This window comes from Lepidochelys olivacea, assembly GCF_965140295.1.
Source record: "Lepidochelys olivacea isolate rLepOli2 genome assembly, chromosome: 20".
In the NCBI taxonomy this organism is placed as follows: Eukaryota; Metazoa; Chordata; order Testudines; family Cheloniidae; genus Lepidochelys; species Lepidochelys olivacea.
Window position 1 is genome coordinate 5,209,788 of NC_140430.1, and position 26,048 is coordinate 5,235,835.

At 48.5% G+C, this 26,048-nt stretch overlaps 2 protein-coding genes across 9 annotated transcripts in view; one reads left to right on the forward strand and one right to left on the reverse strand.

Annotated features, from left to right (window-relative positions):
- The window catches only part of PFKM (phosphofructokinase, muscle), a 56,716-nt gene extending 45,623 nt beyond the window's left edge, over window positions 1-11,093 (forward strand). For all 5 annotated transcript variants that reach the window (XM_084610474.1, XM_084610477.1, XM_084610476.1 and 2 more), the window contains exons 18-23: window positions 2,123-2,287; window positions 3,621-3,682; window positions 4,560-4,671; window positions 5,344-5,443; window positions 9,748-9,853; window positions 10,848-11,093. In XM_084610474.1, the coding sequence (XP_084466600.1) occupies window positions 2,123-2,287; window positions 3,621-3,682; window positions 4,560-4,671; window positions 5,344-5,443; window positions 9,748-9,853; window positions 10,848-10,995 (693 nt within the window). In that variant the 3' untranslated portion in view covers window positions 10,996-11,093. The remainder of the gene's footprint in view (window positions 1-2,122; window positions 2,288-3,620; window positions 3,683-4,559; window positions 4,672-5,343; window positions 5,444-9,747; window positions 9,854-10,847) is intronic.
- Window positions 1,075-24,592, reverse strand: ASB8 (ankyrin repeat and SOCS box containing 8). 4 transcript variants are annotated; one of them, XR_014709119.1, is made up of 5 exons: window positions 24,453-24,531; window positions 22,554-22,715; window positions 18,017-18,121; window positions 15,751-17,268; window positions 1,075-1,290 (listed from the first exon to the last, which is right to left on the reverse strand). XR_014709119.1 is itself a non-coding variant. In XM_084610482.1 (4 exons), the coding sequence occupies exons 2-4, from the start codon at window positions 22,668-22,670 to the stop codon at window positions 16,636-16,638; spliced, it is 855 nt and encodes a 284-aa protein (XP_084466608.1). In that variant the 5' UTR covers window positions 22,671-22,715; window positions 24,531-24,592; the 3' UTR covers window positions 14,560-16,635. The 4 variants fall into 4 exon arrangements, 3 of the variants coding, with proteins under 3 accessions (XP_084466608.1, XP_084466607.1, XP_084466609.1); XM_084610482.1 differs by lacking the exon at window positions 1,075-1,290 and having other exon boundaries at window positions 14,560-17,268; window positions 24,531-24,592; XM_084610481.1 differs by lacking the exon at window positions 1,075-1,290 and having other exon boundaries at window positions 14,560-17,268.
- Window positions 24,593-26,048: the final 1,456 nt, after the last annotated feature.

The window sequence follows — 26,048 nt, forward strand, 5'->3', positions numbered from 1 at the left end:
ACGATAAATAAGGCTATGTTTTAGTCACGGGTATTTTTAGTAAAAGTCAACGACAGGTCACAGGCCGTAAACAAAAATTCACGGCCCGTGACCTGTCCATGCCTTTACTATACACCCCTGCCTAAAACTCGACTGGGGGTTGGGCTAAGCGGGGTGGCGCCGCTTATGTTATGTTCTTACTAATTGTCAAAAGGAATTAGTTTACTGTCTTTGTTATATAAAGATCAGCAACAAGTCCATAGTAAAGGTTGAAAATATATTGAAAGATATTAGTTAGTGTCAGTAAAGGAAGAGTGTAATGAGGTAAAAACGAAAGATAGAATTGCTGAAAAAGATTGAAATATTTCTTTATGTAGAAAGGAAATTACTTCACAATTCCTTGGCTGTATACTTCCCAGGTATTAAGGCAATACCCTTGGTTATTTTTAAATTTTTTATTAAAGCAACCTTAACTAAATGAAATTTCATAGGAAAAAAATATTTTATCTTTTGGAGACACCTGTCTTATTTCATTCAAGAGTTGATCAATGGTTTTAGTGCCATTCTAGTTACCAGAGCAGGGTGGAATGTTTTGAATTCTGACCCCGACCATCTCGATTGTTCTCCCTACCAATGGAAATGGGGGAATTCTCCATCCCTGGAAGTCTTTGAGTACATCTACACAGCAATTGGGGGTGTGATACTTCAGTCAAGCTAGCGCAGTCAAAGAGCAGTTGGTTGCAGCCGCATGGGCGGCAGTTCAGGTTAGCTGGCCGAATACATACCTAGGATCTCGAGCCAAACTAATGCATGTACTTCTACCCGAGCTGGGAATTCCATCTCCCATTTGTGAGACATCCCCTTCAAGTATGCTATAAGTCAAGCAGAAGTTATGGCCTTGATGCAGGAATTATTGGGTGAGGTTTTCTGGCCTGTTTTATGCAGGAGGTCAGACTAGACGATCACAAAGGTTCCTTCCGGCTTTAAAAATCTCAGGGAGGGAAAATCAGGAAAAAACATTGAGGAAATTATAGAGGAGGCTGAATTTATTTATTTATTGAAATTTCAAGTTTACAAAATTTCTTAAAATTTCCAACTGAACATGAAAAAAAACCTCAAAAGTTTCTCCCTTTCTCTCCTCCTCAGTCCCTCCCTGCCCACACGAACTCTAGCAATGACCTGATTTGTATATTGCTCTTCTTGCTGAGGGCTGAATCCATTAGATTGATCTACTGCCCAGCTCCAGGCTAGATTACAGTCAAAATTCCGAGCATCGTCTGTGGTGTTCTATAAAAAGCGTTTTCAGTGCCACTGCAAAATATAAAATAAACATGAGTTGATCCATAACAGCTGCATCTTTCTAAGGCCTCAGTTATGAGCCTTGTTGTATGCTCATGAGGAGCCCACTTCCCCTGCATGGGATACCATGATTGCCAGACACTGTGCAAAGAAGAGAGTGGCCTTTGGGCTGCTAATCCCCTTGCTTTGCAGACGGGTGGGCAGGGGTGGGGAGTGGCTGGAGCCAAAGCAGTGCCCCTCTCTCACAATGTGCCAGTCAATGCAGCTGTGCCCATGGAGGGAGACGTAAGCTATGCCAGGAAAAGGGTTGGCAGCTAACTCCCCTCTCATGGAGAGATGGTGAAGCAGTGATCAAACTGCTACCCTCCGTCTCAGTTCGCTTCCTGCCCTGTCCCTGGGACACTGCAGCCGCACGCCACCACTATAACTCAGGCTGGATTGCAAGGTGCCAATCCACCCCTAATATTCAGCGTGACACCCCCACCCCAGGGGCCCTGTTATCTGCTACCACTGCCTGCTTGGCCCAGCTTCTCAAAGTCACCACGGCAGAACAAGATCCCACTGAATCTGAGGCATTGTGGAATTCTGCAGTTAAGAGAGAACTACACTTCAGCCTCGCTGCTGTTAAAGTGAGAGTCCTTCCCCTCCAGGAGCCTTCCTGGTCTGGGATGAGTGGGAAAGTCTCTCTACCTCGCTTCCGATGAAAGATTTCACTGGGTGTTTCACAGACATGCCCCGTCCCCACACCCCCAGAGTAGTTCTTTAACCCTAATTCACATCATCCCAGCCTTGATCGCCTTTATTAAGCGGCTCTAAGTAAATCTTGTTCCTATTCCCTCCCCAGACCTGTGACCGTATCAAACAATCTGCAGCCGGCACCAAGAGGCGGGTGTTCATCATCGAGACCATGGGAGGGTACTGCGGCTATCTGGCCACCATGGCAGGCTTGGCTTCAGGAGCGGACGCAGCTTATATTTATGAAGATCCCTTCACCATCCGCGACTTACAGGTGAGTCTCTACCTATAAACAACTCATCTGTTCCTCTGTGCTCGAGCACAGCACAAGTACACGGTGCATCGACTTCTTCACCTGGAGTCCAAGCACCTTCCACTAGACAGGCATGGAGCTACAGCTGTGCAGAAGCATGTACCTAGAAAGCACAGTGGCTGTCGTACTGGGAACCAACAGGCCCGAGGTCTGACCCACGCCCCTTCAGTGTGTGCTCTCCCTCGAGCGGTGGCTGGGATAGCACCCCATACAGGTTGAGGAGCCTGCTACAGACCTGGCTAAGAGCGATGGACTTTTTAGCTCAGCCCATGGAGTCTCGTGATCCAGAAGCCCCAGGTTTGTTTCCTCCTGCTGACGAGCCACCCTGGGGCATGGCATTCCACAGACATCAAGGCCAAGTTCACCCCTAGCAGAAACAAGTGCAAGTCCACCAAAGTCAATGGAGCAGTGCCTGCTTAATTCAGCTGTTGGCCTGTATCCTAGAGGGCAGAGATGCAAACTAATCGGAGGGTCTCAGTGGACCGGGATCCCTGGGGAATCCACGCAGGTCTGTGTGGATGGACTTGTCCCACTTCCTGCTGGAAAGGCTCGTGTCAGGCAAGGGAGCAAATGCTGCTCTCAGTGATCCTAGTCTAAATCCAGAGCAAGGCCCTGGGCTGCAGTGGAGTTATTCCGGCTTTTGTAGGGCCTGGTTCTTATTTACACCAATGCCCTTTTCCACGGCTCTGGCAACACAAAGGAACTGGAGCCTGTGAGCACTTTGGAGCCTGGACTGGCTTTTTGGCCTGTGTCCATACAGCGCCTAGCACAATGGGATCCTGGTCCATGCCAGAATACAAATCATAATCAGTAACGGTGCGAATGAGAAGCTGGCCCATAGACTTTAAGGCCTGAGGGGGCCATTCTGATCATCTGCTCTGACCTCCTGCACCTCACAGGCTGAAGGATCTCACCCAGCGACTCCTGCATGGAGCCTAGTAACTAGACTGAGATCAGCGTTGCGGTTAGGGGCATCTACTCCTCCAAGGGTGCACGCAGACACCACTGTTTTGCCATTGGCCGTAACGTCCCGTTAAAATCAATGTCAGTTCTGAACTCTCAGTTACTGCAGTCTAGGTATACATCACACGGGCATTTCAGCAGCCTAGTTAGCTCTCATCTGATAGGCATTCCCCTTTAGCTGAGCTTTATCGCCTGACCGGAGAGGTTTTCCTGCTCCCCGAGATGTGGATTTGCGTCTACTCCTTCTAAAAATTGCTTTTAAAATATCTGGATTTGCTTTAAAAAATTCACAGGAATCTAAGAAGCCTCCTGCTCTTTTCTACGTTAACAGGTTAACGTCGAGCATCTGTGTGAGAAAATGAAGACCACAGTGAAGAGAGGCCTGGTGTTGAGGTAACCAGCAACAGAACAAGTCAGGGTGGGGACAGTCACAGGCTGTAGCAGGGGCCAGTGGCTGAAGCGCTGGACCAGGACTTAGGAGACCTGGGTTCTGTTCGTGGCTTTGCCACAGCCCTGCTGGCTGTCCTAAGGCAAGTCACTTGCCTTCTTTGTCTAGCAGGTTCCTCAGCTGTACCCTGGGGATGAGACTTTCCCTCTCGTAAAGCCCTTTTCCATGAACAGCATTAGATAATCCATATTATGCTGGATGCCTCTTACGTGGGATATACATTCCACAGCCTTTATTAACAAAGGTGCTCTGAGGGTCTGGAGAGCAATCAGAATCCTGGTGCAAAGACCACCAAGGGACCTTGGGATTCGTAAAATACAGTCAGCTATAAGGCAACATTTTCAAAAGCACCTAAGTCACTTAGGCCCAGCTCAGCAAAGGTATTTAGGTGCCCATTGAGTTCAGTAGGAATTAGGCACCTAAATACTTCTGAGGATCTGGGGCTTTAGAAACACAGGTCCCATTGACTTTCAATGGGATTTAGGAACCTGAGTCATTTTGTATCTTTGGGAATGTTCTCCAGATCTGTCTAGGGAAAAGATCTGCTCATCTCCCTGGTGTAACGGTAAAAAAAAAACAATCCAGCCATACTCACAAATGAAAACCATAGGCAATACAGGCCCAGCACATTTCTAAAGGGCTGACCCTGAGCTGTCATTCAGCTCTGCCTCACCAATCTATATTTCTCTCTTCATGAATCTCCTTCCTGCCCCAGTTTTTCCCCCATCACCCAATGCCTAAAAGCCACTTATTTGAGTATTCTGTCTCCATCTGTCATGTCCACCCCTCATTCACTTGGGCTTTCGTGTTTGCACCTCACAGGAATGAGAAGTGCAACGAAAACTACACCACCGACTTCATCTTCAACCTGTATTCAGAGGAAGGGAAAGGCATCTTCGAGAGCAGGAAGAACGTGCTGGGACACATGCAGCAGGTACACAGTAAGCTGGTGAGGTAGCATGGCCTAGTGGATGGGGCACTAGACGAGAACTCAGGAGACCTGAGTTCTGGTCCTAGCTTCGCCACTCAGCTGGTGAGTGACCTTGTCCAAGTCCCTTTCCCTCTTGATGCCTCTGTTTCCCCTCCCACCCTTTGGCTGCTTAGACTGAGCTCTTTGTGCCTATCTCGGTACCACTCGGCCCAATGGAGCCCTGATCTCAGTCAGTGCCATTATAATATGCTAAATAACAGAGGATGCTCTCCTCTAGACAGCAAAGCTCCTCCCAGTTCAGTACCATCTTTCCTCTGCCCTATTGCTTTGTCCAAATGACCCAAACCTCTGGAAAGGAGCAGTTGGATTGGCTTCTGGCAACACCACCTTAAAGAGCCAATAGCAGCTCTTCTGGGCTCCAAAATCCTCTGCTGGGAGAGAACGATACTAGATGGAAATCGCCTTGCTGAGCCAAGTGCTGGGGGTCTTGGTGTTGATCACAGGTGCTAGAATTTGGGGTTGGTACAGTGTCCGGAAGCAACAGCCCTTGTACGATTAATTCTGCCTTCTGGGCCGGTGATGCGCCAGGTATCCCATTGAAAGGCAGCGAGTTCACCCTGTTGTCATGACTCTTCATGCCTGAAACCAAACTGACTCTCTCGCTGCGAATGGCAGGGTGGGACGCCGACTCCCTTCGACAGGAACTTTGGAACAAAGATGGGTGCAAAGTCTGTGGCATGGCTCACTGGAAAAATCAAGGAATACTCCAGGCATGGTAGGTTACACGTCACGGTAGGAAGAGACCCCCATGGCCCAGGCAGAGCCATCCACCTAGCTTTCTGTGCAGTAGTTGGGTGCACATGTCACGTGCTTTTATGGCTACATTCAGGGTGGATAAAAATCGATTTTAAAAAATCAAATTTGTATTTAAATGGGATTTGGTTTTGAAATTAAATCCATTTTTCTTTAAATTTAATTTCAAATTTAACAACCTACATAAGGCCTAAACTTACTATAATCTTTTAAAATCATTTAAATTAAATAAAAAATATTCAAACAGTACCTGATTGCTGTAGAAGTTTTAAAGAAAATCAAACCGCTGAGCGGGGAGAAAGCACTGGCTTAGCACCTGGAACTAGACTTTGCGGACATGCTAAACCAGCTTTTAACAGCCACAGCCTCTGCTGCGAGTGCAGAGAGGCTGTTTTCTTCATTTCGGTTTATTCAACTAGTTCAGCTCCATGATTAGTTTGTCTGAAGCTGAGGAACCGAATGGGAGTTGAAAAAAGCAGGAAAGTTTGTTTTCCCTCTTTCCATCTAAAGGAGCTGTGAGAGGATGAGATCTACTGGCTCTAAAATCTTGAAGGACATGAGGATCTATGAAGGGACTCAGGGTTGCAACACCGTATACACTGAAAAGTTGTATCGGCAGAGCGATCTCTCGGGTATGAAAAATCCACCCCTCAAGAGACATAGTTAAGTCGACCTAACCCCCAGTGTAGGCAGTGTGAGGTTGATGGAATGAGGTCAATGGAAGATGGGTCGCCCATCACCCACCTGATGCCCTGACCGCTGGCCGACAGAGCCACTCTCTCTCTCTGGCCCGATGACTGAGAGTGGCTCTGTAGGCCAGCGATTAGGGCATCCACCTGGGAGAACGGAGACCCAGCGTCCAGTCCCCCGGCTCCAATTGCTCCATTATTTATCCAGAGTGGAACAGCTTCAGTGGGAGAGGTTAAGGAAGCCCCCCACCAGACTATTGCATAGCTCAGTGGCTAGAGCACTCTCCGGAGAGGTAGGATTTGAGGGATTTCCCTTCTCACATACCAGGCAAGTGCTCTAATCACTGGGCTAAGAGTGGGCATTACCCTCTCCACCAGGGTGTTGAACGAGACCTGATCCAGCAGGTGGCCTTTCACTGATCTTCCCCCAGTTTGTGAATCACTCTGGGACCTAGGTGGGAGATGGGCATCTGGATTCCTAGAGGGAGGCAGCAGCGTGCATGCCCAGAGGCAGAAACATAAGCACCAAGGTAGCTTTTACCCTGACAACTTAGGTCTGAGTGAGTATAAGGGCCTACGGGTTCTGAGTTTTATGGATTGCAATGATGCCAAAAAAGGGACTTAGCACCTCTGGCTGGCGTTTAGGCACATAACTCTCTGTGGATCTGGGCCATAGTGACCAGAAAACAGTCAATTCAATTCACCAACTACAGTCAATGCTTCCTTTGTTTAATAAATCAGTTGGTTTTGATAAACTTATTTTTTTCTTATGTATTCAGCACATTTAAGGTAGCTTGAGTAAAAAATTAATGTAGTAAATAAATGTGTCATTCACCGTTTTCTAAGAGTAAGAAAAAAGGAAAAATTAAGCATCTGAATAAATGTATGTTAAGCTAATAGACACTACAGCTTCCTGGTTAGCAAAAAGAAGCATCAGATGGAGTGAAAAGGCTGTATTTAGTTGCAAACCAACATGTAGTGGTTATTAACTAATGAGAATCAGTTTTTTTAAAGGAAAATAACTAAGTACAAATGCAAAATAAGATTAAAACGGATTATTAAATCAGAGGTTCCTGCCTGCTGATTTAAATCATGGTTAAAACCAATGCTTTCAAAGCACTTGGCAATCCACGCTGGGGCTGTTGCTTCTCTGCCAGCTGCTTTGTGGGACCCTGCAGTGTTGGTGTAGCTGTGTGGGTCCCAGGAGAGTAGAGAGACAAGGTGGGTGAGTGTTGCATTTACAGCATAGTGGGTGAAGGCACTGCCGCCACCTAGTGGCGGACGTTGAGAACTAAGTTCTCAGTGCATTTTCACAAAGGCGGTAACCCTAACGCAGCGCATTTAGGACCTGGTTTTTCAGAGTTAAGGAGGACGTCTCAGACTGTGGGAGAGCAGCTGGGTGGGGAGGCAGCTCCTCATTTCTGATGGGGAAAAAAAAACAGATGGGGGTATAAGGGCTAGGACCAGCGCTGGCCCCAGGAACCGCAAGAGCCTGAGCCACAGACACCTAGGGTACGTTTGGGGGAGAAGAGAATTTGGCCGTTCAAAAACTAACAGAGGCTGGGATGAGGCTTATGGTAGCAAAACTGTGTGGCCTAGAGGCTAGAGCACTGGGTGGACTCCGGAAACATGGGCGCCTGTTGGGTGACCTGGAGCAAGTCACATCCCCTCTCTGTGCTTCAGTTTCCACATCTGTATAATGGGGATAAGGAAACTGACCTTTGTAAAGCGCTTTGAAATCATAGAATCATAGAATATCAGGGTTGGAAGGGACCTCAGGAGGTCATCTAGTCCAACCCCCTGCTCAAAGCAGGACCAATCCCCAATTAAATCATCCCAGCCAGGGCTTTGTCAAGCCTGACCTTAAAAACGTCTAAGGAAGGAGATTCCACCATCTCCCTAGGTAACACATTCCAGTGTTTCACCACCCTCCTAGTGAAAAAGTTTTTCCTAATATCCAACCTAAACCTCCCCCACTGCAACTTGAGACCATTACTCCTTGTCCTGTCCTCTTCCACCACTGAGAATAGTCTAGAACCATCCTCTCTGGAACCACCTCTCAGGTAGTTGAAAGCAGCTATCAAATCCTCCCTCATTCTTCTCTTCTGCAGACTAAACAATCCCAGTTCCCTCAGCCTCTCCTCATAAGTCATGTGTTCCAGACCCCTAATCATTTTTGTTGCCCTTCGCTGGACTCTCTCCAATTTATCCACATCCTTCTTGTAGTGTGGGGCCCAAAACTGGACACAGTACTCCAGATGAGGCCTCACCAATGTCAAATAGAGGGGGATGATCAAGTCCCTCCATCTGCTCGCTATGCCCCTACTTATACATCCCAAAATGCCATTGGCCTTCTTGGCAACAGGGGCACACTGCTGACTCATATCCAGCTTCTCGTCCACTGTCACCCCTAGGTCCTTTTCCGCTGAACTGCTGCCTAGCCATTCGGTCCCTAGTCTGTAGCGGTGCATTGGGTTCTTCCGTCCTAAGTGCAGGACCCTGCACTTATCCTTATTGAACCTCATCAGATTTCTTTTGGCCCAATCCTCCAATTTGTCTAGGTCCCTCTGTATCCTATCCCTGCCCTCCAGCGTATCTACCACTCCTCCCAGTTTAGTGTCATCCGCAAACTGGCTGAGAGTGCAATCCACACCATCCTCCAGATCATTTATGAAGATATTGAACAAAACCGGCCCCAGGACCGACCCTTGGGGCACTCCACTTGACACCAGCTGCCAACTAGCCATGGAGCCATTGATCACTACCCGTTGAGCCCGACAATCTAGCCAACTTTCTACCCACCTTATAGTGCATTCATCCAGCCCATACTTCTTTAACTTGCTGGCAAGAATACTGTGGGATCTACTGATGAAAAGAGCTAGGCATTATTACGGGACATGGAGAAGCAGGCTGCTTAGCGCATGAGGAGGTGATGGTTAGAAATGAAATGCTGTGGCTGCTAAGTTAACCAAATGTGTTTGAGGAGGAAGGATCCTTGCATCCAGTTGTGCTTTTCACTTACTTTGAATTCACCTAGCGTCAGTCTCCAGGAACATACAGATTTCAAAATCCGCAGGGATATTCGCCCCATGCAATCAGTGGGCAGGGTGGAACCTGGTTTTGGGGTTTTTTTTCCTCCCACAGACAGTGACTTTTTTATTGGACAATTTGTTTGGTACATATAATTCTCTTCTGAAGTACAGTGTGAGGATATGGGAAAAATTACACTTAAGACTTATCTAAGCTTGACAGCATGTACTCCATACACCAGTCATAACAGAACTGGTTGAAGGCAGAGACGGACCAACTAGCCTTCAAACAAGATATCTCCCTATATTGCATTTCTCGGCAGAATGAAATGGCTCAGGGGACCATGCAATCCCATAGCATTCAGCAAGAGGCCTCACTGTCACATTTGAGGGTGGCCTCAGGCTGCCTTGCTTTGTTCTCTGCCTCCTTGTCCAGGTTTTTGCCTCCTCTGCAAATGAACTTAGGCACACAATCAGTGAGCTGCAGCAGATGAGCTGGAGGGCTGGGTACTGAAGTACTAAGATGGTTTCACTCCAATTCCTTGCAGGTCGTATCTTTGCCAACACCGCAGATTCAGCCTGCCTCTTGGGCATGCGCAGACGGAATCTTGTCTTCCAGCCACTCGCCGAACTCGAAGAACAGACCGATTTTGAGTAGGTTTTCCAAACATTCTTCCCCTTTCCTGTCCATCTACCGCACTGGTGACGAATTGATGAGTAAGGGAGGATATGAAAACAATATTTGAAAGGGTTAGGAAGCAAGGAGGGAGGTTGTAGAGGGCTGGTCTCTAATTAAGACACAGGTATATCATAGGCTGAACATCAGGTATGTCTTCCAACTGGGAAGATCTCTCAGCGAACAGAATAGTATCCCAAAAGAAGTGGTGGAAGTCCCACGGCTCAACTCATTTAAGAAACCAACAGGAGAAGACAGTGTGAGGGTACAGAGCAGTTGTACCATAAAGACCACGATCAGCATGAAGAAAGGCTTTTGAATCCAGCAGATAAAGGAGTAACAAGACCCAGGACCTGGAAGTTGAAGCTAGATAAAAATCACATGGTTGGAAATAAAAATGTGTGCCTTAAACCAGAGTAAGCAATGGGAACAGCTTCCCAAGGGACACAGCAGATCCTTTCTCATGTGGAGTCTTTAAAATCCAGGACTAGGTATCTTCCTAAAAGTGATGCTCTAGCTCAACCAGAAGCGACAAGCTCACAGCAGGAATCACTGGGGGAGGTTCTACACCTGTGGGAGGTCAAGCTGATCAGAATGTCCCATCTGACCTTGAAATCTATTAATAAAATCAACACTTCCCTGCCTGCTCCCAGAGTTATTTCCTGTTGGGAGCAGTAGCTCATCCAGCCCCTGGGTGGGGATCATTGCTTTGACCTTCCTGGTAACTCCAAGTCTTTTCTAAGTATATTAGCTCACGAATGAGCAGCATCACGCATATGCCTGTGTGATCCAGAGGTGTGGATTAAAAAGTCGCTGCTGATCACAATTATTTTCTTTTCTCTATAGGTTCCCCTACCATGCTCATCATCAGAGTTTCTGAGCACCTTCCAGTAATGCATTAAGCAATATGCCTAACGTGTGTCCCATGTTCGGGAGTGGGTTTTACAATATACATTTCTTTTTCCCCAACAGGCACCGCCTCCCCAAACAACAGTGGTGGCTAAAACTTCGTCCAATCTTAAAGATTCTGGCCAAATACAAGACCGACTTGGATACCTCCGAGAAAGCCCACTTGGAACACATCACGCACAAGGGGGTGCCTGCTGAAGCCAACATCTGAACCGCTGGAGAGGCAACACAGCTGGAACAAAAGCAGATCTGCCTCTAAAAATAGCTTTTGGCATCAGGGACCTCTGAAATAAAGTTCTCCCTGTTTTAGCTCACGTCCCCAGCTCAGCATGCAGCAGTCTAGCATTTATACAGTAGTTGGGGCTGCAGTCAGTCACGTGTGCGTATGAAAACAAGACACACAACTCCCAGGATGGCAATGCAATATCCTGGTATATAAAACTGCCTAATTTACTGGTTAAAAAAGAGTTTTGAAATGCACTTTCTGGGGCTGATTTAGCTTCCACAGGGTAGTTTAAATGGATGAATCGGTCAGGCTTCTTGTACATCCAAGTTAATCATTTTAAAATGTTAGAGTCTAATTTATGTCACGGTTTTAAAAGAAACCCTCCATGTTTCTGAACTGGCTCTTGTTATGTCAGGAAGTGCCAGCGAAATGAGAATAAACACTATGAGTAGAATTACTTTGGTTTTAACTTCTCCAGACGCTTGAATGAACAGGAATTGTTTGACCAGGGAGTTGCCTGCATCAACCTGTCTGAATCCTGTTACTAATTTATATTATGGTGGCACCTAGGAGCCCCAGTCACGGATCAGGCCTCACGGTGTTCGGTGCTGTACAAACACACAACAAAAAGACAGGTTTCAGAGTAGCAGACGTGTTACTCTGTATCCGCAAAAAGAAAAGGAATACAGAAACAGTTAGTCTCTAAGGTGCCACAAGTACTCCTTTTCTAACAACAAAAAGACAGTCCCTTCCCCGAAGAGCTTATAAGGGTCTGTCTACACGGCAATCAGTCAGAGGTATGACTGCAGCACATGTAGGCCTACCCGAGATCGCCTTACTAAAGCAGCAGCATAGCCATGGAGGGGATATGGGCTTGCTACTGGAGTATGCACGCAGGGTCTGGGTGAGATTCTACTTCAGCATCCTGCTTTTCTAGCAAGCTACTTCAATCAAACTCATGCCCCAATACTTAACCGATCAATGCACTATGAATGCCACCGTTCGAACACACTATCTGTTCACGTCCAGCTAGCTGGACACTTCACATAGCTCCAGATCTGAGTACCTCGCATTCTCTAGTGGAATTTATCCTCAACACCCTTCTGCAGCAGCAAAGGATTAGCCCCCTTGCTGGGGAAACAAGCGGCACAGGGTCAACTAGGTCACCCAGTGGCAGAGCCAGGAATAGAACCCAGCTCTCCAGAAGCCTAGTCTACACTATTAAAGGATTACCTGTAGAGCTGTCCTGGCAAACCTTCCTAGTGCAGATGCATCTCATACTGGCAATAAAGGGCTGGTGTTGGGATAGCTTATACCAGCTCCTCGAGTGAAATAACCTATGCCAGCAAAAGCACTTTTAAGCTGGTATCCCTGCATCTACGTTAGGTCTTTTGGTGACCTTTCTATATCGGCAAGAGAGAGTCATTCCCCTAACCAACATTGCTATGCTGGCAAAAGTGTCTAATGGAGACCGGGCCTGAGTCCTCATCCCCTAGCCTATAATGTCCCCCCAACCATGATCTCCCCCTCCAGGATGACAATTCCGTATCACAACACCCAGCACCTGGTAGTTCGCAGGAGCTGAGGCCAGAGCCTAAGAACGTTACAGATACCAGGTCTACCAGCTTTGTCACCCGCACGGGGCGGTGGAGGCTCACATGAGCACTGCCGCTAATACCTTCACTGCAGCAGAGGTACTAATGGGTCAGATCCTTGGACAAATGCCAAGAGCTGCGCTAAACAACCCCTCCTCCAGGAAGAGAATCCTGGTCTCTGGAGGGGCCGGCGGAGGGAAATTCAGGCTGAAGAGGAGAGACGGTGGAAGCCTTTTGTTTTGTCAAAAAACAGAAAAGAGGTGACCCTATGGCAGAAAAGTTTCTCCCCCTGCTCAATTTTTACAAGAATTTCAAAACAAAATTTTGAATTTTTTTTTCATTTTGAACTAGGTTCTGTTTTTTTAGAAAAGAGAAAATAAAAATAAAGTAAGTGAGGAAAAAACTCTGGCATCTTTTTCTGGAGGGGAGTTGTTTTGTTTTGAAGACAAGGGGAATATTTCCCACCAAAAAACAAACTGGGGTTCCTCTCCCCAAAAAAGATTTTCCCAAAACACACTTACCTTTTTTTGAACCAGCTCTGAGCAGGTTGGCTTCTCCTGGCACCAGCTAAGCTGATGGCCCTCATGGCTCTTCTGACCAAGAGCTAAATACCCTCTGATGTACTGAGACCCATCAGGTCCCATCGTCCAAAGGGCAAAGGCTAGCTTCCCCTACATTTTGAGCTGCTTCCCAAATAGGGAAAAACTCTGGGAGGTTCTTCTCAGAAGAACATTGCTGGCCTACTGTCCCGCTTCATATTGGCAAGGAGACCAGCATAACAAGACAGGTCTTGTAGCACATCTCAAGCTTTAGTACTAAACTAATTCAACATGCGAGGACTCTCCATTGAGAACAACACCGCCCAGGAGTCTGATCCTGGGTGCATCAGCAGCAGCCACACTGCTGAACGCATCTGGTTAAGGAATGGAGTAGAGAGGCCAGAAGAGAGCAGTTTCCTGAGATGGGGAGGAATCCTGGAGCAAGTGGTTTAAGGATGGTAGATACAAGAGCTTGCTTGTTTGAAGAGAACGGCTGGAGGAGGTATAATGTAGAACTGGAGACCTCAGATATCAATGAGACCTAGTGAACGTCACTGGAACAGGCTGAGGGAAAGCAGCAAGGAGAAACTGAGTTATTCCTTAAAGGACTGGCTGGGATCTGGACAGTCACTCATTCTCTTAAGCATCCCCATGTTGCCGAGCCACCTTTCTGCAGCTCACTAACAGTAAGGCTCAGAAAGCTTTCACGGGCAGCCTGCTCTTCGCTGTGTTTCTCCATGAGAACTCCTTGGAGAGCAGTCATTTAAGAGCTGAATTCGGTCTCCTAGAAATGCTGTGATCATTGCCAGAACAGCAAAAGGATTTGTGAAGAGTCTCGGGGCACGTCTACACTACAAAATGAAGTCGATATATAGCTACCGCAGTAGTTAATTCAATTTTTAAGGTCCACACTAGCTCCTTCGGTCAGCGGTGTGCATCCTCAGCGGGAGCGTACACACGGATGACCCTCCTCTCCCAGCCCAATCCCTCACCAGGAGGTAGCCGAGGCACGGACTCCCCTCTCCTCCCCCACCATCCCTCATCGGGCGGCAGGCCAGGCTCAGAATCTCCTTTCTGCCCCCCAATCCCTCAATGGGTGGCAGGGCTCCAGCGGTCAGCCCCATGGGGCAACAGGCAATGTAAGCAATGCAGTGCCTACACTTTCACTGCGTCAACCTAACTACATCGAGTTAAGCGCTACACTTCTCATCAAGGTACAATTATTAGGTTGCTGTAGTGGGCGAGTTACATTGGCGGGAGCAACATTTTAGCGTGGACACTTACAGTTCGGTCAATGTACGGCAGTACTCTGTAGTGTAGACCAGGCCTGAGCAATGAAGCCAAATTAATAAGGAGAGAATCCCAAAGCACCCAGACAGCATCAGTGAAAAGATAGCTAGCACAGAAGGAGCTGCTTAGAGCTGGTCGTGAGTGGTTTATTTTTGTAACTATAAAATACAGAGAGCAACAAGACAAATCACTACAGAAACCAGAAGTGGGGGTAGTGTTTCATGGTTCCCAGCAGAATTTTATATACAGAAGAGCTTTCCAACAGCTCCTTTTCCTATTTTGGAACGTTCTCCCTAGTTGGATGTTGTCACTCTGTGCTTCAAAGAACCCCACATTGAAAACAGAGTCTTGTTAAAAATGGGGAACTGCCTGAGGAATTGCTGACCAGTTCTCCCTCCTGGAAGTGCTGTGAGCCCTCATATACGCTGCCCTCAAGAAAATCAGTGAAATGGCAAGCGGGATAGTGTAAAACCAAGTGTCAGACTTTAACCAAAACACCTTCAAATGTGTGTGAGTGAATATATCACAGAAACCAAGTGCCTAGGATTACAAGCTGTGAATCCCTCCCGTTGCTCCAGAGTACATTCACACCAGGCAGGACTGGAGATCAGTAGTGCAGGGTGCCCCAACACTGGAAGATGCGAAAAGCATGTTCTCAGCAGGGTGATCTCCTGAAGCAGAGAACAGCCCTCACAACGGAGTCTAGACTCCCGCTGCACTTTGGCACCTACTTCTTTCACCAGAGGACCCGAACCACCTGAAGTGCAGGATTTTGAGAGGGGCTGTTCATTAGGACAAAGTGTGGCGGTTGCTGATTGTGTTTTCGAGAGGGCGCACCCTTTATATTGTGAGAATCCCATAACGCTCCCCACTTAAACCCCCGCCCCCCCCCATCACATCCACCCAGCTCTGCTTAATAGCCACTGTTACTGCAGTCGTGGGCAAGGACAGCTCCACTGGAGCCTTTCTGAAAGCAGCCAGAGACGATGCAGTTCAGTGGCTCTGGCAAGTGCTGCTGGATCCCGGCAGCAGTGTTGGGTGCTACTCTCCCCTTAATGATTCCACAGCAGTAGTGAGCCGGGAGACCTCTCTTACTGGTGCTACAGGAGGGCCAAAGATTCACACGCCCGCCCCACCCTGCTCTCGGGAAACGTCTGTGTTCACGCTATTTGCTTTGTTAGGAACACATTTAAAATATCTCCTTCCCCTGCAATGAAGAGTTGATGCATCTTAGAAATAATAAGGGAGGTGTACAGGGGGAATCTCCCAGTGCATGTTGTGAAGGAAAAACCGGTGTATCTCCAGACAGAGCTTACCTTCCCTACAGTTCTCCATCTCTGCTCATGACTCCATCCACCCGGAGAGCTGGCTGCGGTGCTCTACACTTTGAGAGGTGCAGTGCGGAAAGCCATGATTAGAGATACAAACACTCTGTAGGAAGGAGCTCTCCTTCCAAAGTCTATGAAAAAATACAAACTGAATACGTGTGCTTGGGGTGGGAGCTATCGCTAAAACTAACAAGTCTGCAAGCAGGAGTCCTGCTTACTGCCTGGTTGACTCAGTCAAGACAGCTCTGAAGCTGGCTGGCACCAGCTCACTTCCTCCAACAGGGAAGAGCAACCATGTGGGATTTTCCCATGCTCCAAGACTCCCTCCCGTACTTAATTCCTTCCAACAGGACTAGATCCCCTTTGCCTGCTCTCCACACCTAGTTGAGAGGGCCTCTCTCTCGCTAAAGCCCACCTAGTCTCCAGAAAGCAGGACAATAATTTGTCTTTCTGTGGCAGGGAAGGTGATGGATTCTATTCAACAATGTCTTGTGAGACAGCTGGTGGCTTGGTACTGAACTCGGAGAGAAATCCTGAGGCTGGAGATGGGGAACAGGCTCATGCAGGAAGAAATTGCCCAAGTATTTCACCCCCACACCTTTTGAGCCATCAATAGTGCCAGGTGCCACCATGGTGGAGGTCACCGTCCTGTATGGTGCTCTGCGTGAGACAAGAGAGGAAGCCCTAGAGCCTGGAGTAATCTTGGATGACGACTGGTCATCAGCTTGACCATCAGAGCGAGGAGGAGGAACCCAGTGTCTGTCATGTCAGAGATTGAGTCACAAATCTAGTAATGTTACTGGCATCCCCATAAAGCATAAGGAACGGGGGCAGTGAATCAAGCACAGAATCCCCTAGAATTTGACTGCTCGCTTATCTAAGGAGCAACAGATATTCTTTCAGGGACTCAGGCAAAGGAAGCTCCTTCACTGCATCCGGCAGGAACTGGACTCCCAGGCTATGCCGCAGGGCGTAGCGAGACAGTGTCTTTAAGGTACCTGGGGTGGAGCAGAGCAGGGTAAGTTTTTCACACAGCTGCTGATCTCTTGTTACCTCCCTGGGCATATTACCATTTTTTCTTAAATCAAAGTGACCAATAGCTCTATGAAGAAGATCAAAGCAAGAATCTTCTCGCTCAGTACCAAGTCCTCTGACCAACAACGCAACCAGCCTAGATATCGGTGTCTGGCCTTTCAAGTTAACCACTCTGACCTCCGCTCCAAAATCCAAGAGTATGCTCACACTCTCTAGGTTTCCTTTCATGGCAGCCCAGCTCAGGGGGGTGTCGTCATTATAATCCCGAGCATTAACCAAGGCGCCGTTCTCCAAAAGCGTTCGGACACACTCTGCATTGTTTTTAAAGGCAGCCCAATGGAGGGGCGTGTCCTTGTTCCCATCCAGTGCACTGGGGTTTGCACCATATTCTAAGAGGATCTCAACACAGGTCTCATCTTTTTCTGCTGCATAATGAAGGGCTGTTCGGTTGTACCCGTCAAGGGCGTTGACCTGCAGAGAGAGAGAGAGAGGAATGGATTCTTGGGAGATGGGTATTACGCATTAACAGATCTTTGAGTGGGATTTGCAGAACAGTCGGGCACTAATCTAACTCTGCTCTCACTGAAGTTGATGGAAGTTTTACCAGTGTTCGCGGCATTAGCTCTGCATTGCAACACTCTGACAACGATGGGAATTTTCACCTCTGTTTTACAAAAGAGGAAACTCAGGCACAGAGGGTTAATGATTTGCCCAAGATTACACAGGAAGCTTGTACTAAAGTCATTAATGTAACCTAGATCTTCAAACACCCAATCCTGGGCATTAGCCACAAAACCTCCTTCCTCCCCAACTGATGCATATGAGAGAGTCAAACTGCAGACACACACTCCCATAAAAGGTAAGGAAAGACTTCCCGAATTGTGTAACATCAGCTGTGCAGCTCGGTAAGCGCACATTTGCCAGACTAGGGCATAAGGCAGATGCCGTGAATGCAAGTTACTGAACTATAGACACGTGCTGTACATATACACAACTTTAAGCCTCCGTAGTTAAAATACATCCGTTCAAGATCATGGTACGGTAACTACAGTTCATTGAGATCTAGACGCATGCCAAGACTGACGGGTTTTTTTAATAGGTTGGCTGCAAACTGATTTTCTTTCAAACTACAGAGCGTCTTTACTGTGGCTGCATCAGCTCCCAACTGAATGGCTCTCCTATATCCAGTTTAAAGGAATGTTTTTTTAAATGCTTTTACCTCCGCTCCTTTTTGCAGCAGTAATTCAACACAGTCCACATCAGCAACCATACAAGCGCAGTGTAGCGGCTTCAGAATGCCGTGCATACAGTTAACATCGGCTCCCTAAGGAAAAACAGGGAATTGCGAATGGCATTAGTAAATGCATCTATTCCGGTCCAGTTTACATCATGGCCTCTGTCACATTCACATACCAGTTAAGTGTAAGATATTCCCACACTAGATGCTACATACTGAGATGGTTACAGTATCAATGGAACCTTATTATAAAGTGTTTCTAAACAGATGTTCCAAGCATATTACACTCATGAGTAATATCAGGTCATTTTTTGTATTAGAACCTGCAAATTCAGACCACTGTCTAGATCCTCTCATCTTGCAGCTTCCATCGGTGTCTTTGTAATTCACTCCCCTTTGTTGCTACTATGGCTCTGGAGAGGCGTTCTCTCCCCCATCCTAAGAGCTGCCCTTATCTCAAGCAGAGGACAAAGTTCAGATCAACACACTAGCAACCCATGGCCCTAATAAACCTTGATCACTTGCCACTGGTGTCAGAGTTACCAGGTGCACTGCACCTCTGACGCCATCCGATCCTGGTGAATGCACCCCCCACCCTCAGGCCAGTAGCCTCTAGCAGTCACCTGGCTGGGGATGGAATCACACGATTCTCCCACTCTCAGAGCAGGCCCTGGGTCGCAGTCTCCTGGTACTAACCATGGTTGCTTCAGCAAGTCTGACTTGGGTTCAGACGCTGCAGTTCTGTTCCCTTCAGGGCACCAAGAGTGGTAACCAGTGACCAAACAGCCTCCTTAAAGCGAAGTATCATTTACTTAAAACAAGAGCGTTCTACAGAAAACATCTTTAAAACAATAAAACAGACTATACATAGGTCTAGCTTAATTTAACCCTTTGTAATGGGCAACTTTCAGTTCCGGCAAAACAAAGTTTGCCGCTTGTTGGAGACAGGATCCTTGAAGCTAGCGGCTTGACCCATTGTCTTTAGAGTGTGCGCTTGAAAGTTCTTAACTGGGAAGCCACCGGTGTTGCGCTCATGCACAAAAGCCATTGAATTTGAGCATTACAGGCATATAACAAACAAACATCGTATATTGGGGTTAGCACAATCACCCAGGAAATTCTAATAATGCGCTATACAATAACTTCCCCTCTGACCGGTCACGTACAGTGTTCGTAACATTATTACATATCACAGTCACAACTGGTATATGAGCCATCTTCCAAACAAACTCGGGCAGGCAACTTGTTTCAGCTGACATTTCCTTCGGACTCAAGAATCATTGGTGGCAATTTTATTGGACACTGAGAAAGCTGGCAGCAAGTTAGGTAACCCTTGACAAGTTCAGTTGCAGCCCCAAATTCTATTCCTAGACTGCCCTGTTTTATAGGGAGGAGCCTCTGGTTCCATATACTGAGTCTGGACTTCTGTTCATTTAAAAGGGGCTCTGGCAAAAGGCAGGGGTGGGCCCTGTTCCTACTTTTCAATACTGCACCCGAATCACTGGCATCCAAGCATCTGACACATTAGGACTGGCAAACAAACTTACAGAACGCAGATGCCTCCCAGCTAATCTCAGGTTAAGGCACGTCCTGCACCTATACGGTTTTGAAGTATTGTTCAGCTATAGAATACACTGCATGAAGCCAGGGAGTCTGCCCACTTCAAAGGGCTTCCTTAATCACCAAGCTGATTTATGGCACTTTTTCTGGACTTCCTTAACCTCGAAATACCTGGGGGATTAAAATAGCACAGCAGCTGCTTGAATCAGTCCAGGCTAATCTGGACCCTCTGCCATTTACAACGGGGTGAGGAATCTGAAACGATGACAAGTGCGTAGCCTTTTCCTTTGCAGTAGGCTGAGCATATTTTACAGTTTAATTTTAAGAAGCGGAGTTTGGAAGAGTTTGACATTTAAGGGTTTGAACAGTATGCAGAATCTCAGTTCTGGATCACTTATAACAGACTAAACACCCCACCCCAATTTTCTCCCCTTCTCCCTTGCAGCCAGAAGTTGCATGACATTCCCAAAAAGACAACAAGGAGTCCGGTAGCACCTTGAAGACTAACAGATTTATTTGGGCCTAAGCTTTCATGGGTAAAAAACAGGGAACAGTGAATGGCGTTAGTAAATGCATCTATTCCGGCCCATTTTACGTCATGGCCTCTGTCAAATGGCATTAGATGCATCTGAAGAAGTGGGGGGTTTTTACTCTCGAAAGCTTATGCCCAAATAAATCGGTTAGTCTTTAAGGTGCCACAGAACTCCTCGTTGCTTTTGTGGATACTGACTAACACAGCTACCCCTCTGATACCTGACGTTCCCATTGATCAATACTGGACAAAAGTAATTGCTCGTGGTGTGTATGAGTCTGCCTGGCAGAAAGATTCTTCTCCATCTCATTAATTATATGGTTGACTCATATTCCTTCCACATCCCTCCATTTCCTGATACATTTCTAAGTGCCCTTCATATTCTCTTTAAGCCTCCCCCAACACACACATACCCCCCTCCGAACTTCTGCAGCAGCCCAAAATGAGAGGGGAAAAGCCGCAGATTTTTATTGCATTAGATAGAATGAATTACAATCCATACCATACTGCATTTGTTATTTGAATATTTTGATCAAACGCACTGGATATGGAATGCTTCCCCAGGTATCTTACACGGGGGCAGAAATTCTAGAATGATGATATTTAACACTGACAATAGCAGTGGGCAGAAGAAAAAGCTGAAGGCTCCGTTCATTGAATGTTGTGGGAAGAGCTAGGAATTTTACGGCAACTGGGATGAAGATGGCGGGGATTTTTGTAATGAGAAAGGCAGGTTTGTGCAACTCCCACACCAAATGTGAGCAGGAGGATATATGGAAAGCCTGATGCCCTGAATTTTCAAATATTCTATCACTATTAAAGGTTGAATTTAGTCTAAAGCTTTGAAGTTCTGCTGTTCTGAGAGGTTTTCCCCCCCATGAAAAATAGGCGCTCGGGATTATTTTTAGTTGACTTCCAGCAGCAGTTCTTTCTTTCTTCAGTCACCCGTAGGTAGAGACCAAGCGTGAAAACTTTCAGCCCTCAAGGTCAACGTTGGCATTGCCACTTCTCATTTTTAAATCGCAAGTTCTCACATTAGTTGGTGTTTTTCTTAAAGCTCCACCTCCCGGACACCTGTAATTATGTGAGACTCTCAGCTTTTCTTATAAAAAAAAAAAAAAAAAGTTTCTAGCCCTCACATTTATGGAGAAAAAGTTTGAAAAAACACACCCCTTCAGGCTGAAGAAATACAAGGCAAAAACACCAACAACCCCAATTTAAAAAAAATAAAATCTCAATTTTTGGAGGCCTGAATCATGACTTTTGAACACTTCAGATTGGGAATATGAGGGTGTGAAACCAGAGGCTAGAACACAAAGTGTTCAATAACTAACTGTAATGGCACAGTGATGCATGTAATAAAGAAACCAAATGCAGTAAGAGTATCATGTAGTTCAGAAGACAAAGCGTCTTCTGCCTCCTGCCAGACGCTCTCTCACAGGTTAAGGTAAACTCCAGTTACAAGCAGGCTTCTGATCCACATGGCAGGGCTGCAAATTGCCTGCTGCAATCCCTTGTTTTCGTATCTCCAGGTAGGACTTGGAAAGGGCTGTCTGAACCCTTTGTTTACAAGTTCTCCTTTATGTGGGTCTTTATATAGCATCCATCTCTATAGTACCTCTGCCCTTAGGGAAACAGTTTCACTCAGAGGTGAGATACAGATCAACAGAAGAGGATTTCTAGGGTGGAAGATCTTGATGAACTCTGCAACAGAATTATGGGGCGCTGGGTATTAGGCACAATGCAGCGGAGTTAAATTTGTTGTGTGAACCTTACCTCTAGAATTTCCCTGAATTGTGTGTTTAAGTTCTCAGCTTCAGCATTTCAACATGGCACTATGACTTGATATCCACCTAGCCACTCAGTCAAGCTACACATTACCTCTATTACCACAGTACCTGCAGGTCTCAAACAAAATCAGAGCTCTGTTGCTCTGGACACCGTAAAGACACAGTGGGACAATCTCTGCCCTGAATCTAGACAGATAAGACAAAGAGTGAGGGGCGAAAGAAGCACAGAGAGGGTAAGTGACTTGCCCCAGGTCACACAACAGTGGGAGAGCCAGAAACAAAAGCCAGGTTCATGCCCTTGCCATCGGTGCCTCTCATTCACAAATACAGGCGAGTTTCATCTTACGCTGGGGTTACGTTCCGCAGTCAGTGCGTAAAAAGAAAATCGCGAAAAGTCAAAATTACATTGAGTGTAATGGCAGGCGGAATCGCCCACACTACAGGTACAGTATTTAAATTGTTATTTTTCTCTTTTTTTTGGTTTTGTTTCTGCCGACCGCGCAAAGCTGAATTCGCGCATGTTAAATGCGCGTAAGATGAGACTCGCCTATACATATATTAGATGAGATAGAGATATACAGATAGAGAAGCACAAGCTTTCAAAACACAACACTAAAGCAACATAGTGTTTACATACCCTGCTGATAAGATCTTCAACATTATCATGTGGGAAAGATCGTATGGCTGTTATAGTCCGGATCAACCGCTCTGACAAGGAGTATTTACTCTGAATGCTCTGCATAATATACCACATACTGGAACTCAAGCTCCTTCAGTTAATCCACATGCTCTAAACTGCCTGGAAAGAAAAAAAAAAGTTTTAAACAAATTACTTCTCAACTCCCCTGCAAGCCACACACCAAGCATTATTCATCTCGGCACGAAGACTCAGTCTGCCCATGAGACTGGCCAGACACCACTCCGTTTCCTAGCAGCATTTATATCAACACTATTTGCTCTCTTTCTACAATTTTTTTTAAAAGCTTCAAAACTAACGGATGTTTCCCCTTCAGACAAAGATATTTTTAATCCCTGAATTTTAACAACTGCATGTCTGTGACCTTCCCATGTTCGCAGTTTTTTTAAAGCCAAAGACAATTACTATTCATTTGAATTACTGTAATGCCTAGGGGCACCAGCCATGGTCCAGGACCCCATTGTGCTAGACACGGGAAAATACAGAGCAAAATTACAGTCCCTGCCCTAAAAAACTTCCAATCCTACCATCTCCCCTGCCCCCCCGCCCGCTCCACTTCCTTCCTCTGATGGCAGGTAGCTCTCTGAGGCAGGATCTATAACTTCACAGCAGCCCGCAGCACACCTGGCAACTAGGATGCCTGGCATCCTGCAGCAAGTGAAAGGACACCACAAGTGAGTGACACTTTCCAGCCTGAGCCCTTAATCTCTCTCTCTCTCTCTCACACACACCTGCCTTCACCCAACACTAGTCGATGGGGGTCAGGCGATGGCCGAAAGGGCCAGCAGGGGGAAGGCAGAGAGCGAGTAGGGACTGGCTGGGGGGAGGGAAAGGGGGACAGCAGAGGAAGATAAAAAAGGGGTGATGGGAGGTAGGGGGAGGGGAAGGAGACAGGCAGAGGTGGAGATGGTGGGGGATGACGGGTCAGTGGGGGGAGGGGTGACAGGGGGCAATGGGGGGGTGATGGGGCAGTGGGGGGGTGAAGGGGGGCAATGGGGGAGTGACGAGGGGCGATGGGGGAGTGACGAGGGGCGATGGGGCAGTGGGGGGAGGGGATGACAGGGGGTGACAGGGCAGTGGGGGGAGGGGGGGCAATGGGGGTGTGACGGGGGAGCAATGGGGGGAGTGACGGGGGGCGATGGGGCAGTGGGGGGAGGAGTGACTGGGGGCGATGGGGGTGATGGGGCAGTGGGGGGAGGGGCTACGGGGGGCGATGGGGCGGAGGGGGAAGGGGTGACGGGGGGGCGATGGGGGGTGACGGGGTAGTGGGGGGAGGGGTGACGGGGGGGCGATGGGGGGTGACAGGGCAGTGGGGGGGAGGGGTGACGGGGGGCGATGGGGCGGAGGGCGATGGGGGGTGACGGGGGGCGATGGGGGGTGACGGGGTAGTGGGGGGAGGGGTGACGGGGTAGTGGGGGGAGGGGTGACGGGGCAGTGGGGGGGAGGGGTGACGGGGGGCGATGGGGCGGAGGGGGGTGACGGGGTAGTGGGGGGAGGGGTGACGGGGGGGCGATGGGGGGTGACGGGGCAGTGGGGGGGAGGGGTGACGGGGGGCGATGGGGCGGAGGGGGATGGGGTGACGGGGGGGCGATGGGGGGTGACGGGGGGGCGATGGGGGGTGACGGGGCAGTGGGGGGAGGGGTGACGGGGGGCGATGGGGCAGTGGGGGGAGGGGTGACGGGGGGCGATGGGGGGCGATGGGGGGAGGGGTGACGGGGCAGTGGGGGGAGGGGTGACGGGGGGGTGACGGGGCAGTGGGGGGGTGACGGGGGCGGGACGTTCAGGGCCGCTACACGGGTCTGGGCACCGGGAGGGGACGCGGGGCCCGGCCTCACTCACCAGCCCCGGCAGCGGCGCTGAGCCCCGGACATGGGGGAAACGGGGTCCCGCTGTCCGCAACCGGAGGCGGAAACTCACCGGCCGGAAGGCGAGACAACGTGATTGAAGCAATGACGAAACAGCGCGCGTGCGCATTGAAAGACTCCGACTGTTCTGTTCCAATCCCCTCCTCCCTCACCCTCCAGGCCCCGCCCCTCACCCTGCTCTTCTCCAATCCCCTCCTCCCTCACCCTCCAGGCCCCGCCCCTCACCCTGCTCTTCTCCAATCCCCTCCTCCCTCACCCTCCAGGCCCCGCCCCTCACCCTGCTCTGCTCCAATCCCCTCCTCCCTCACCCTCCAGGCCCCGCCCCTCACCCTGCTCTGCTCCAATCCCCTCCTTGCTCATCCTGCCCGGCTCAATCCCCTTGCCCGGGCCCAGTGGGTCTGGGAGCCTAGGGGCCCCTTGTTCTGGTGACTGGTTTGGGGGGACCCCGCTCCCTGGCTCTGGCCGGGTGGGGTGTTGGGGTGGCTTGTGCTGGGCTGCATAAACCCTGGGCGCCAGGGAAGGGTGGGGACAGGACCCAAAAATCTGGGGCCGGGGGGTGTAGAAACGGTCCCGGGTCAAGGCCTGAGCCAGCCCCTGAGTGGGGGGAATGGATGGGAAGTGTCTGGAGGAGCCCCCTGTGGACAGATGGTTCCATAACCCCCTCGGCTCCTTTCCCCTGCCCCCTGCGCGCAGGAGTTCAGCTTTCTCGGGGCGGGGGAGGGCTTCTTGTGCCTCCCACCGAAGGAGCTGGTGCTAAGGCAGGTTTCAGAGTAGCAGCCGTGTTGGGCTGTATTCGCAAAAAGAAAAGGAGGACTTGTGGCACCTTAGAGACTAACCAATTTATTATCGGATGCATCCGATGAAGTGAGCTGTAGCTCACGAAAGCTCATGCTCAAATAAATTGGTTAGTCTCTAAGGTGCCACAAGTCCTCCTTTTCTTCTTGGTGCTAAGGCAGAGACTTGCCAAATACCACGTTGGTGACCACCAGCTAGAGGGAGCAACTAGGAGACACCACGCGTGGCCTGATCCCCGAGAGGAGCGACTCTGTGGCCAGCAAGACAGACTGAAGCACAAACACTTCCTACTCCAGTGTCCCAAATGTGAGGGGGCGAGACAGTGATTTGCTCAAGGTATATGGGATCTTAAAGACATCTGGTCAGAGGGCAAGGAGGAAAGATGGTGCCTGACCCTTGGAAAAAGAAGGAGGGAGTTGGTATCACACTACAAAGGAACCTGCCACCAGATCAGGAATGGACCATCATGGCAAATGGAAACAGGGGATTGAAGTGTAAGCACATGCTATTCTGAGTGGGTTAGGGTGACCAGATGTCCCACCCCCACCCCTGACCCGACTTTTCAGACTTTTCAGACTTGCTGCCTGGGCACCCTAGAGTGGGTTTTACTTGCTCCTTATAGTCACACAAGAAGGTCTGTCTTCCTATGCTTCCGATGCATCCGATGAAGTGAGCTGTAGCTCACGAAACCTTATGCTCAAATAAATTGGTTAGTCTCTAAGGTGCCACAAGTCCTCCTTTTCTTTGTGTGGAGAAGCTGATCCTTTCTTCAAGG

Bases quoted from the DNA above. Each gene is read 5' to 3' on its own strand.
- ASB8 (XM_084610482.1), bottom strand. From the start codon at position 22,670: ATGTGGTATATTATGCAGAGCATTCAGAGTAAATACTCCTTGTCAGAG. The intron at 18,122-22,553 runs GTATGTAAACAC...GTTTTTCCTTAG, and splicing joins TTGAAGATCTTATCAGCAGG to GGAGCCGATGTTAACTGTAT. The intron at 17,269-18,016 runs GTAAAAGCATTT...CTCTCTCTGCAG, and splicing joins TGCTGCAAAAAGGAGCGGAG to GTCAACGCCCTTGACGGGTA.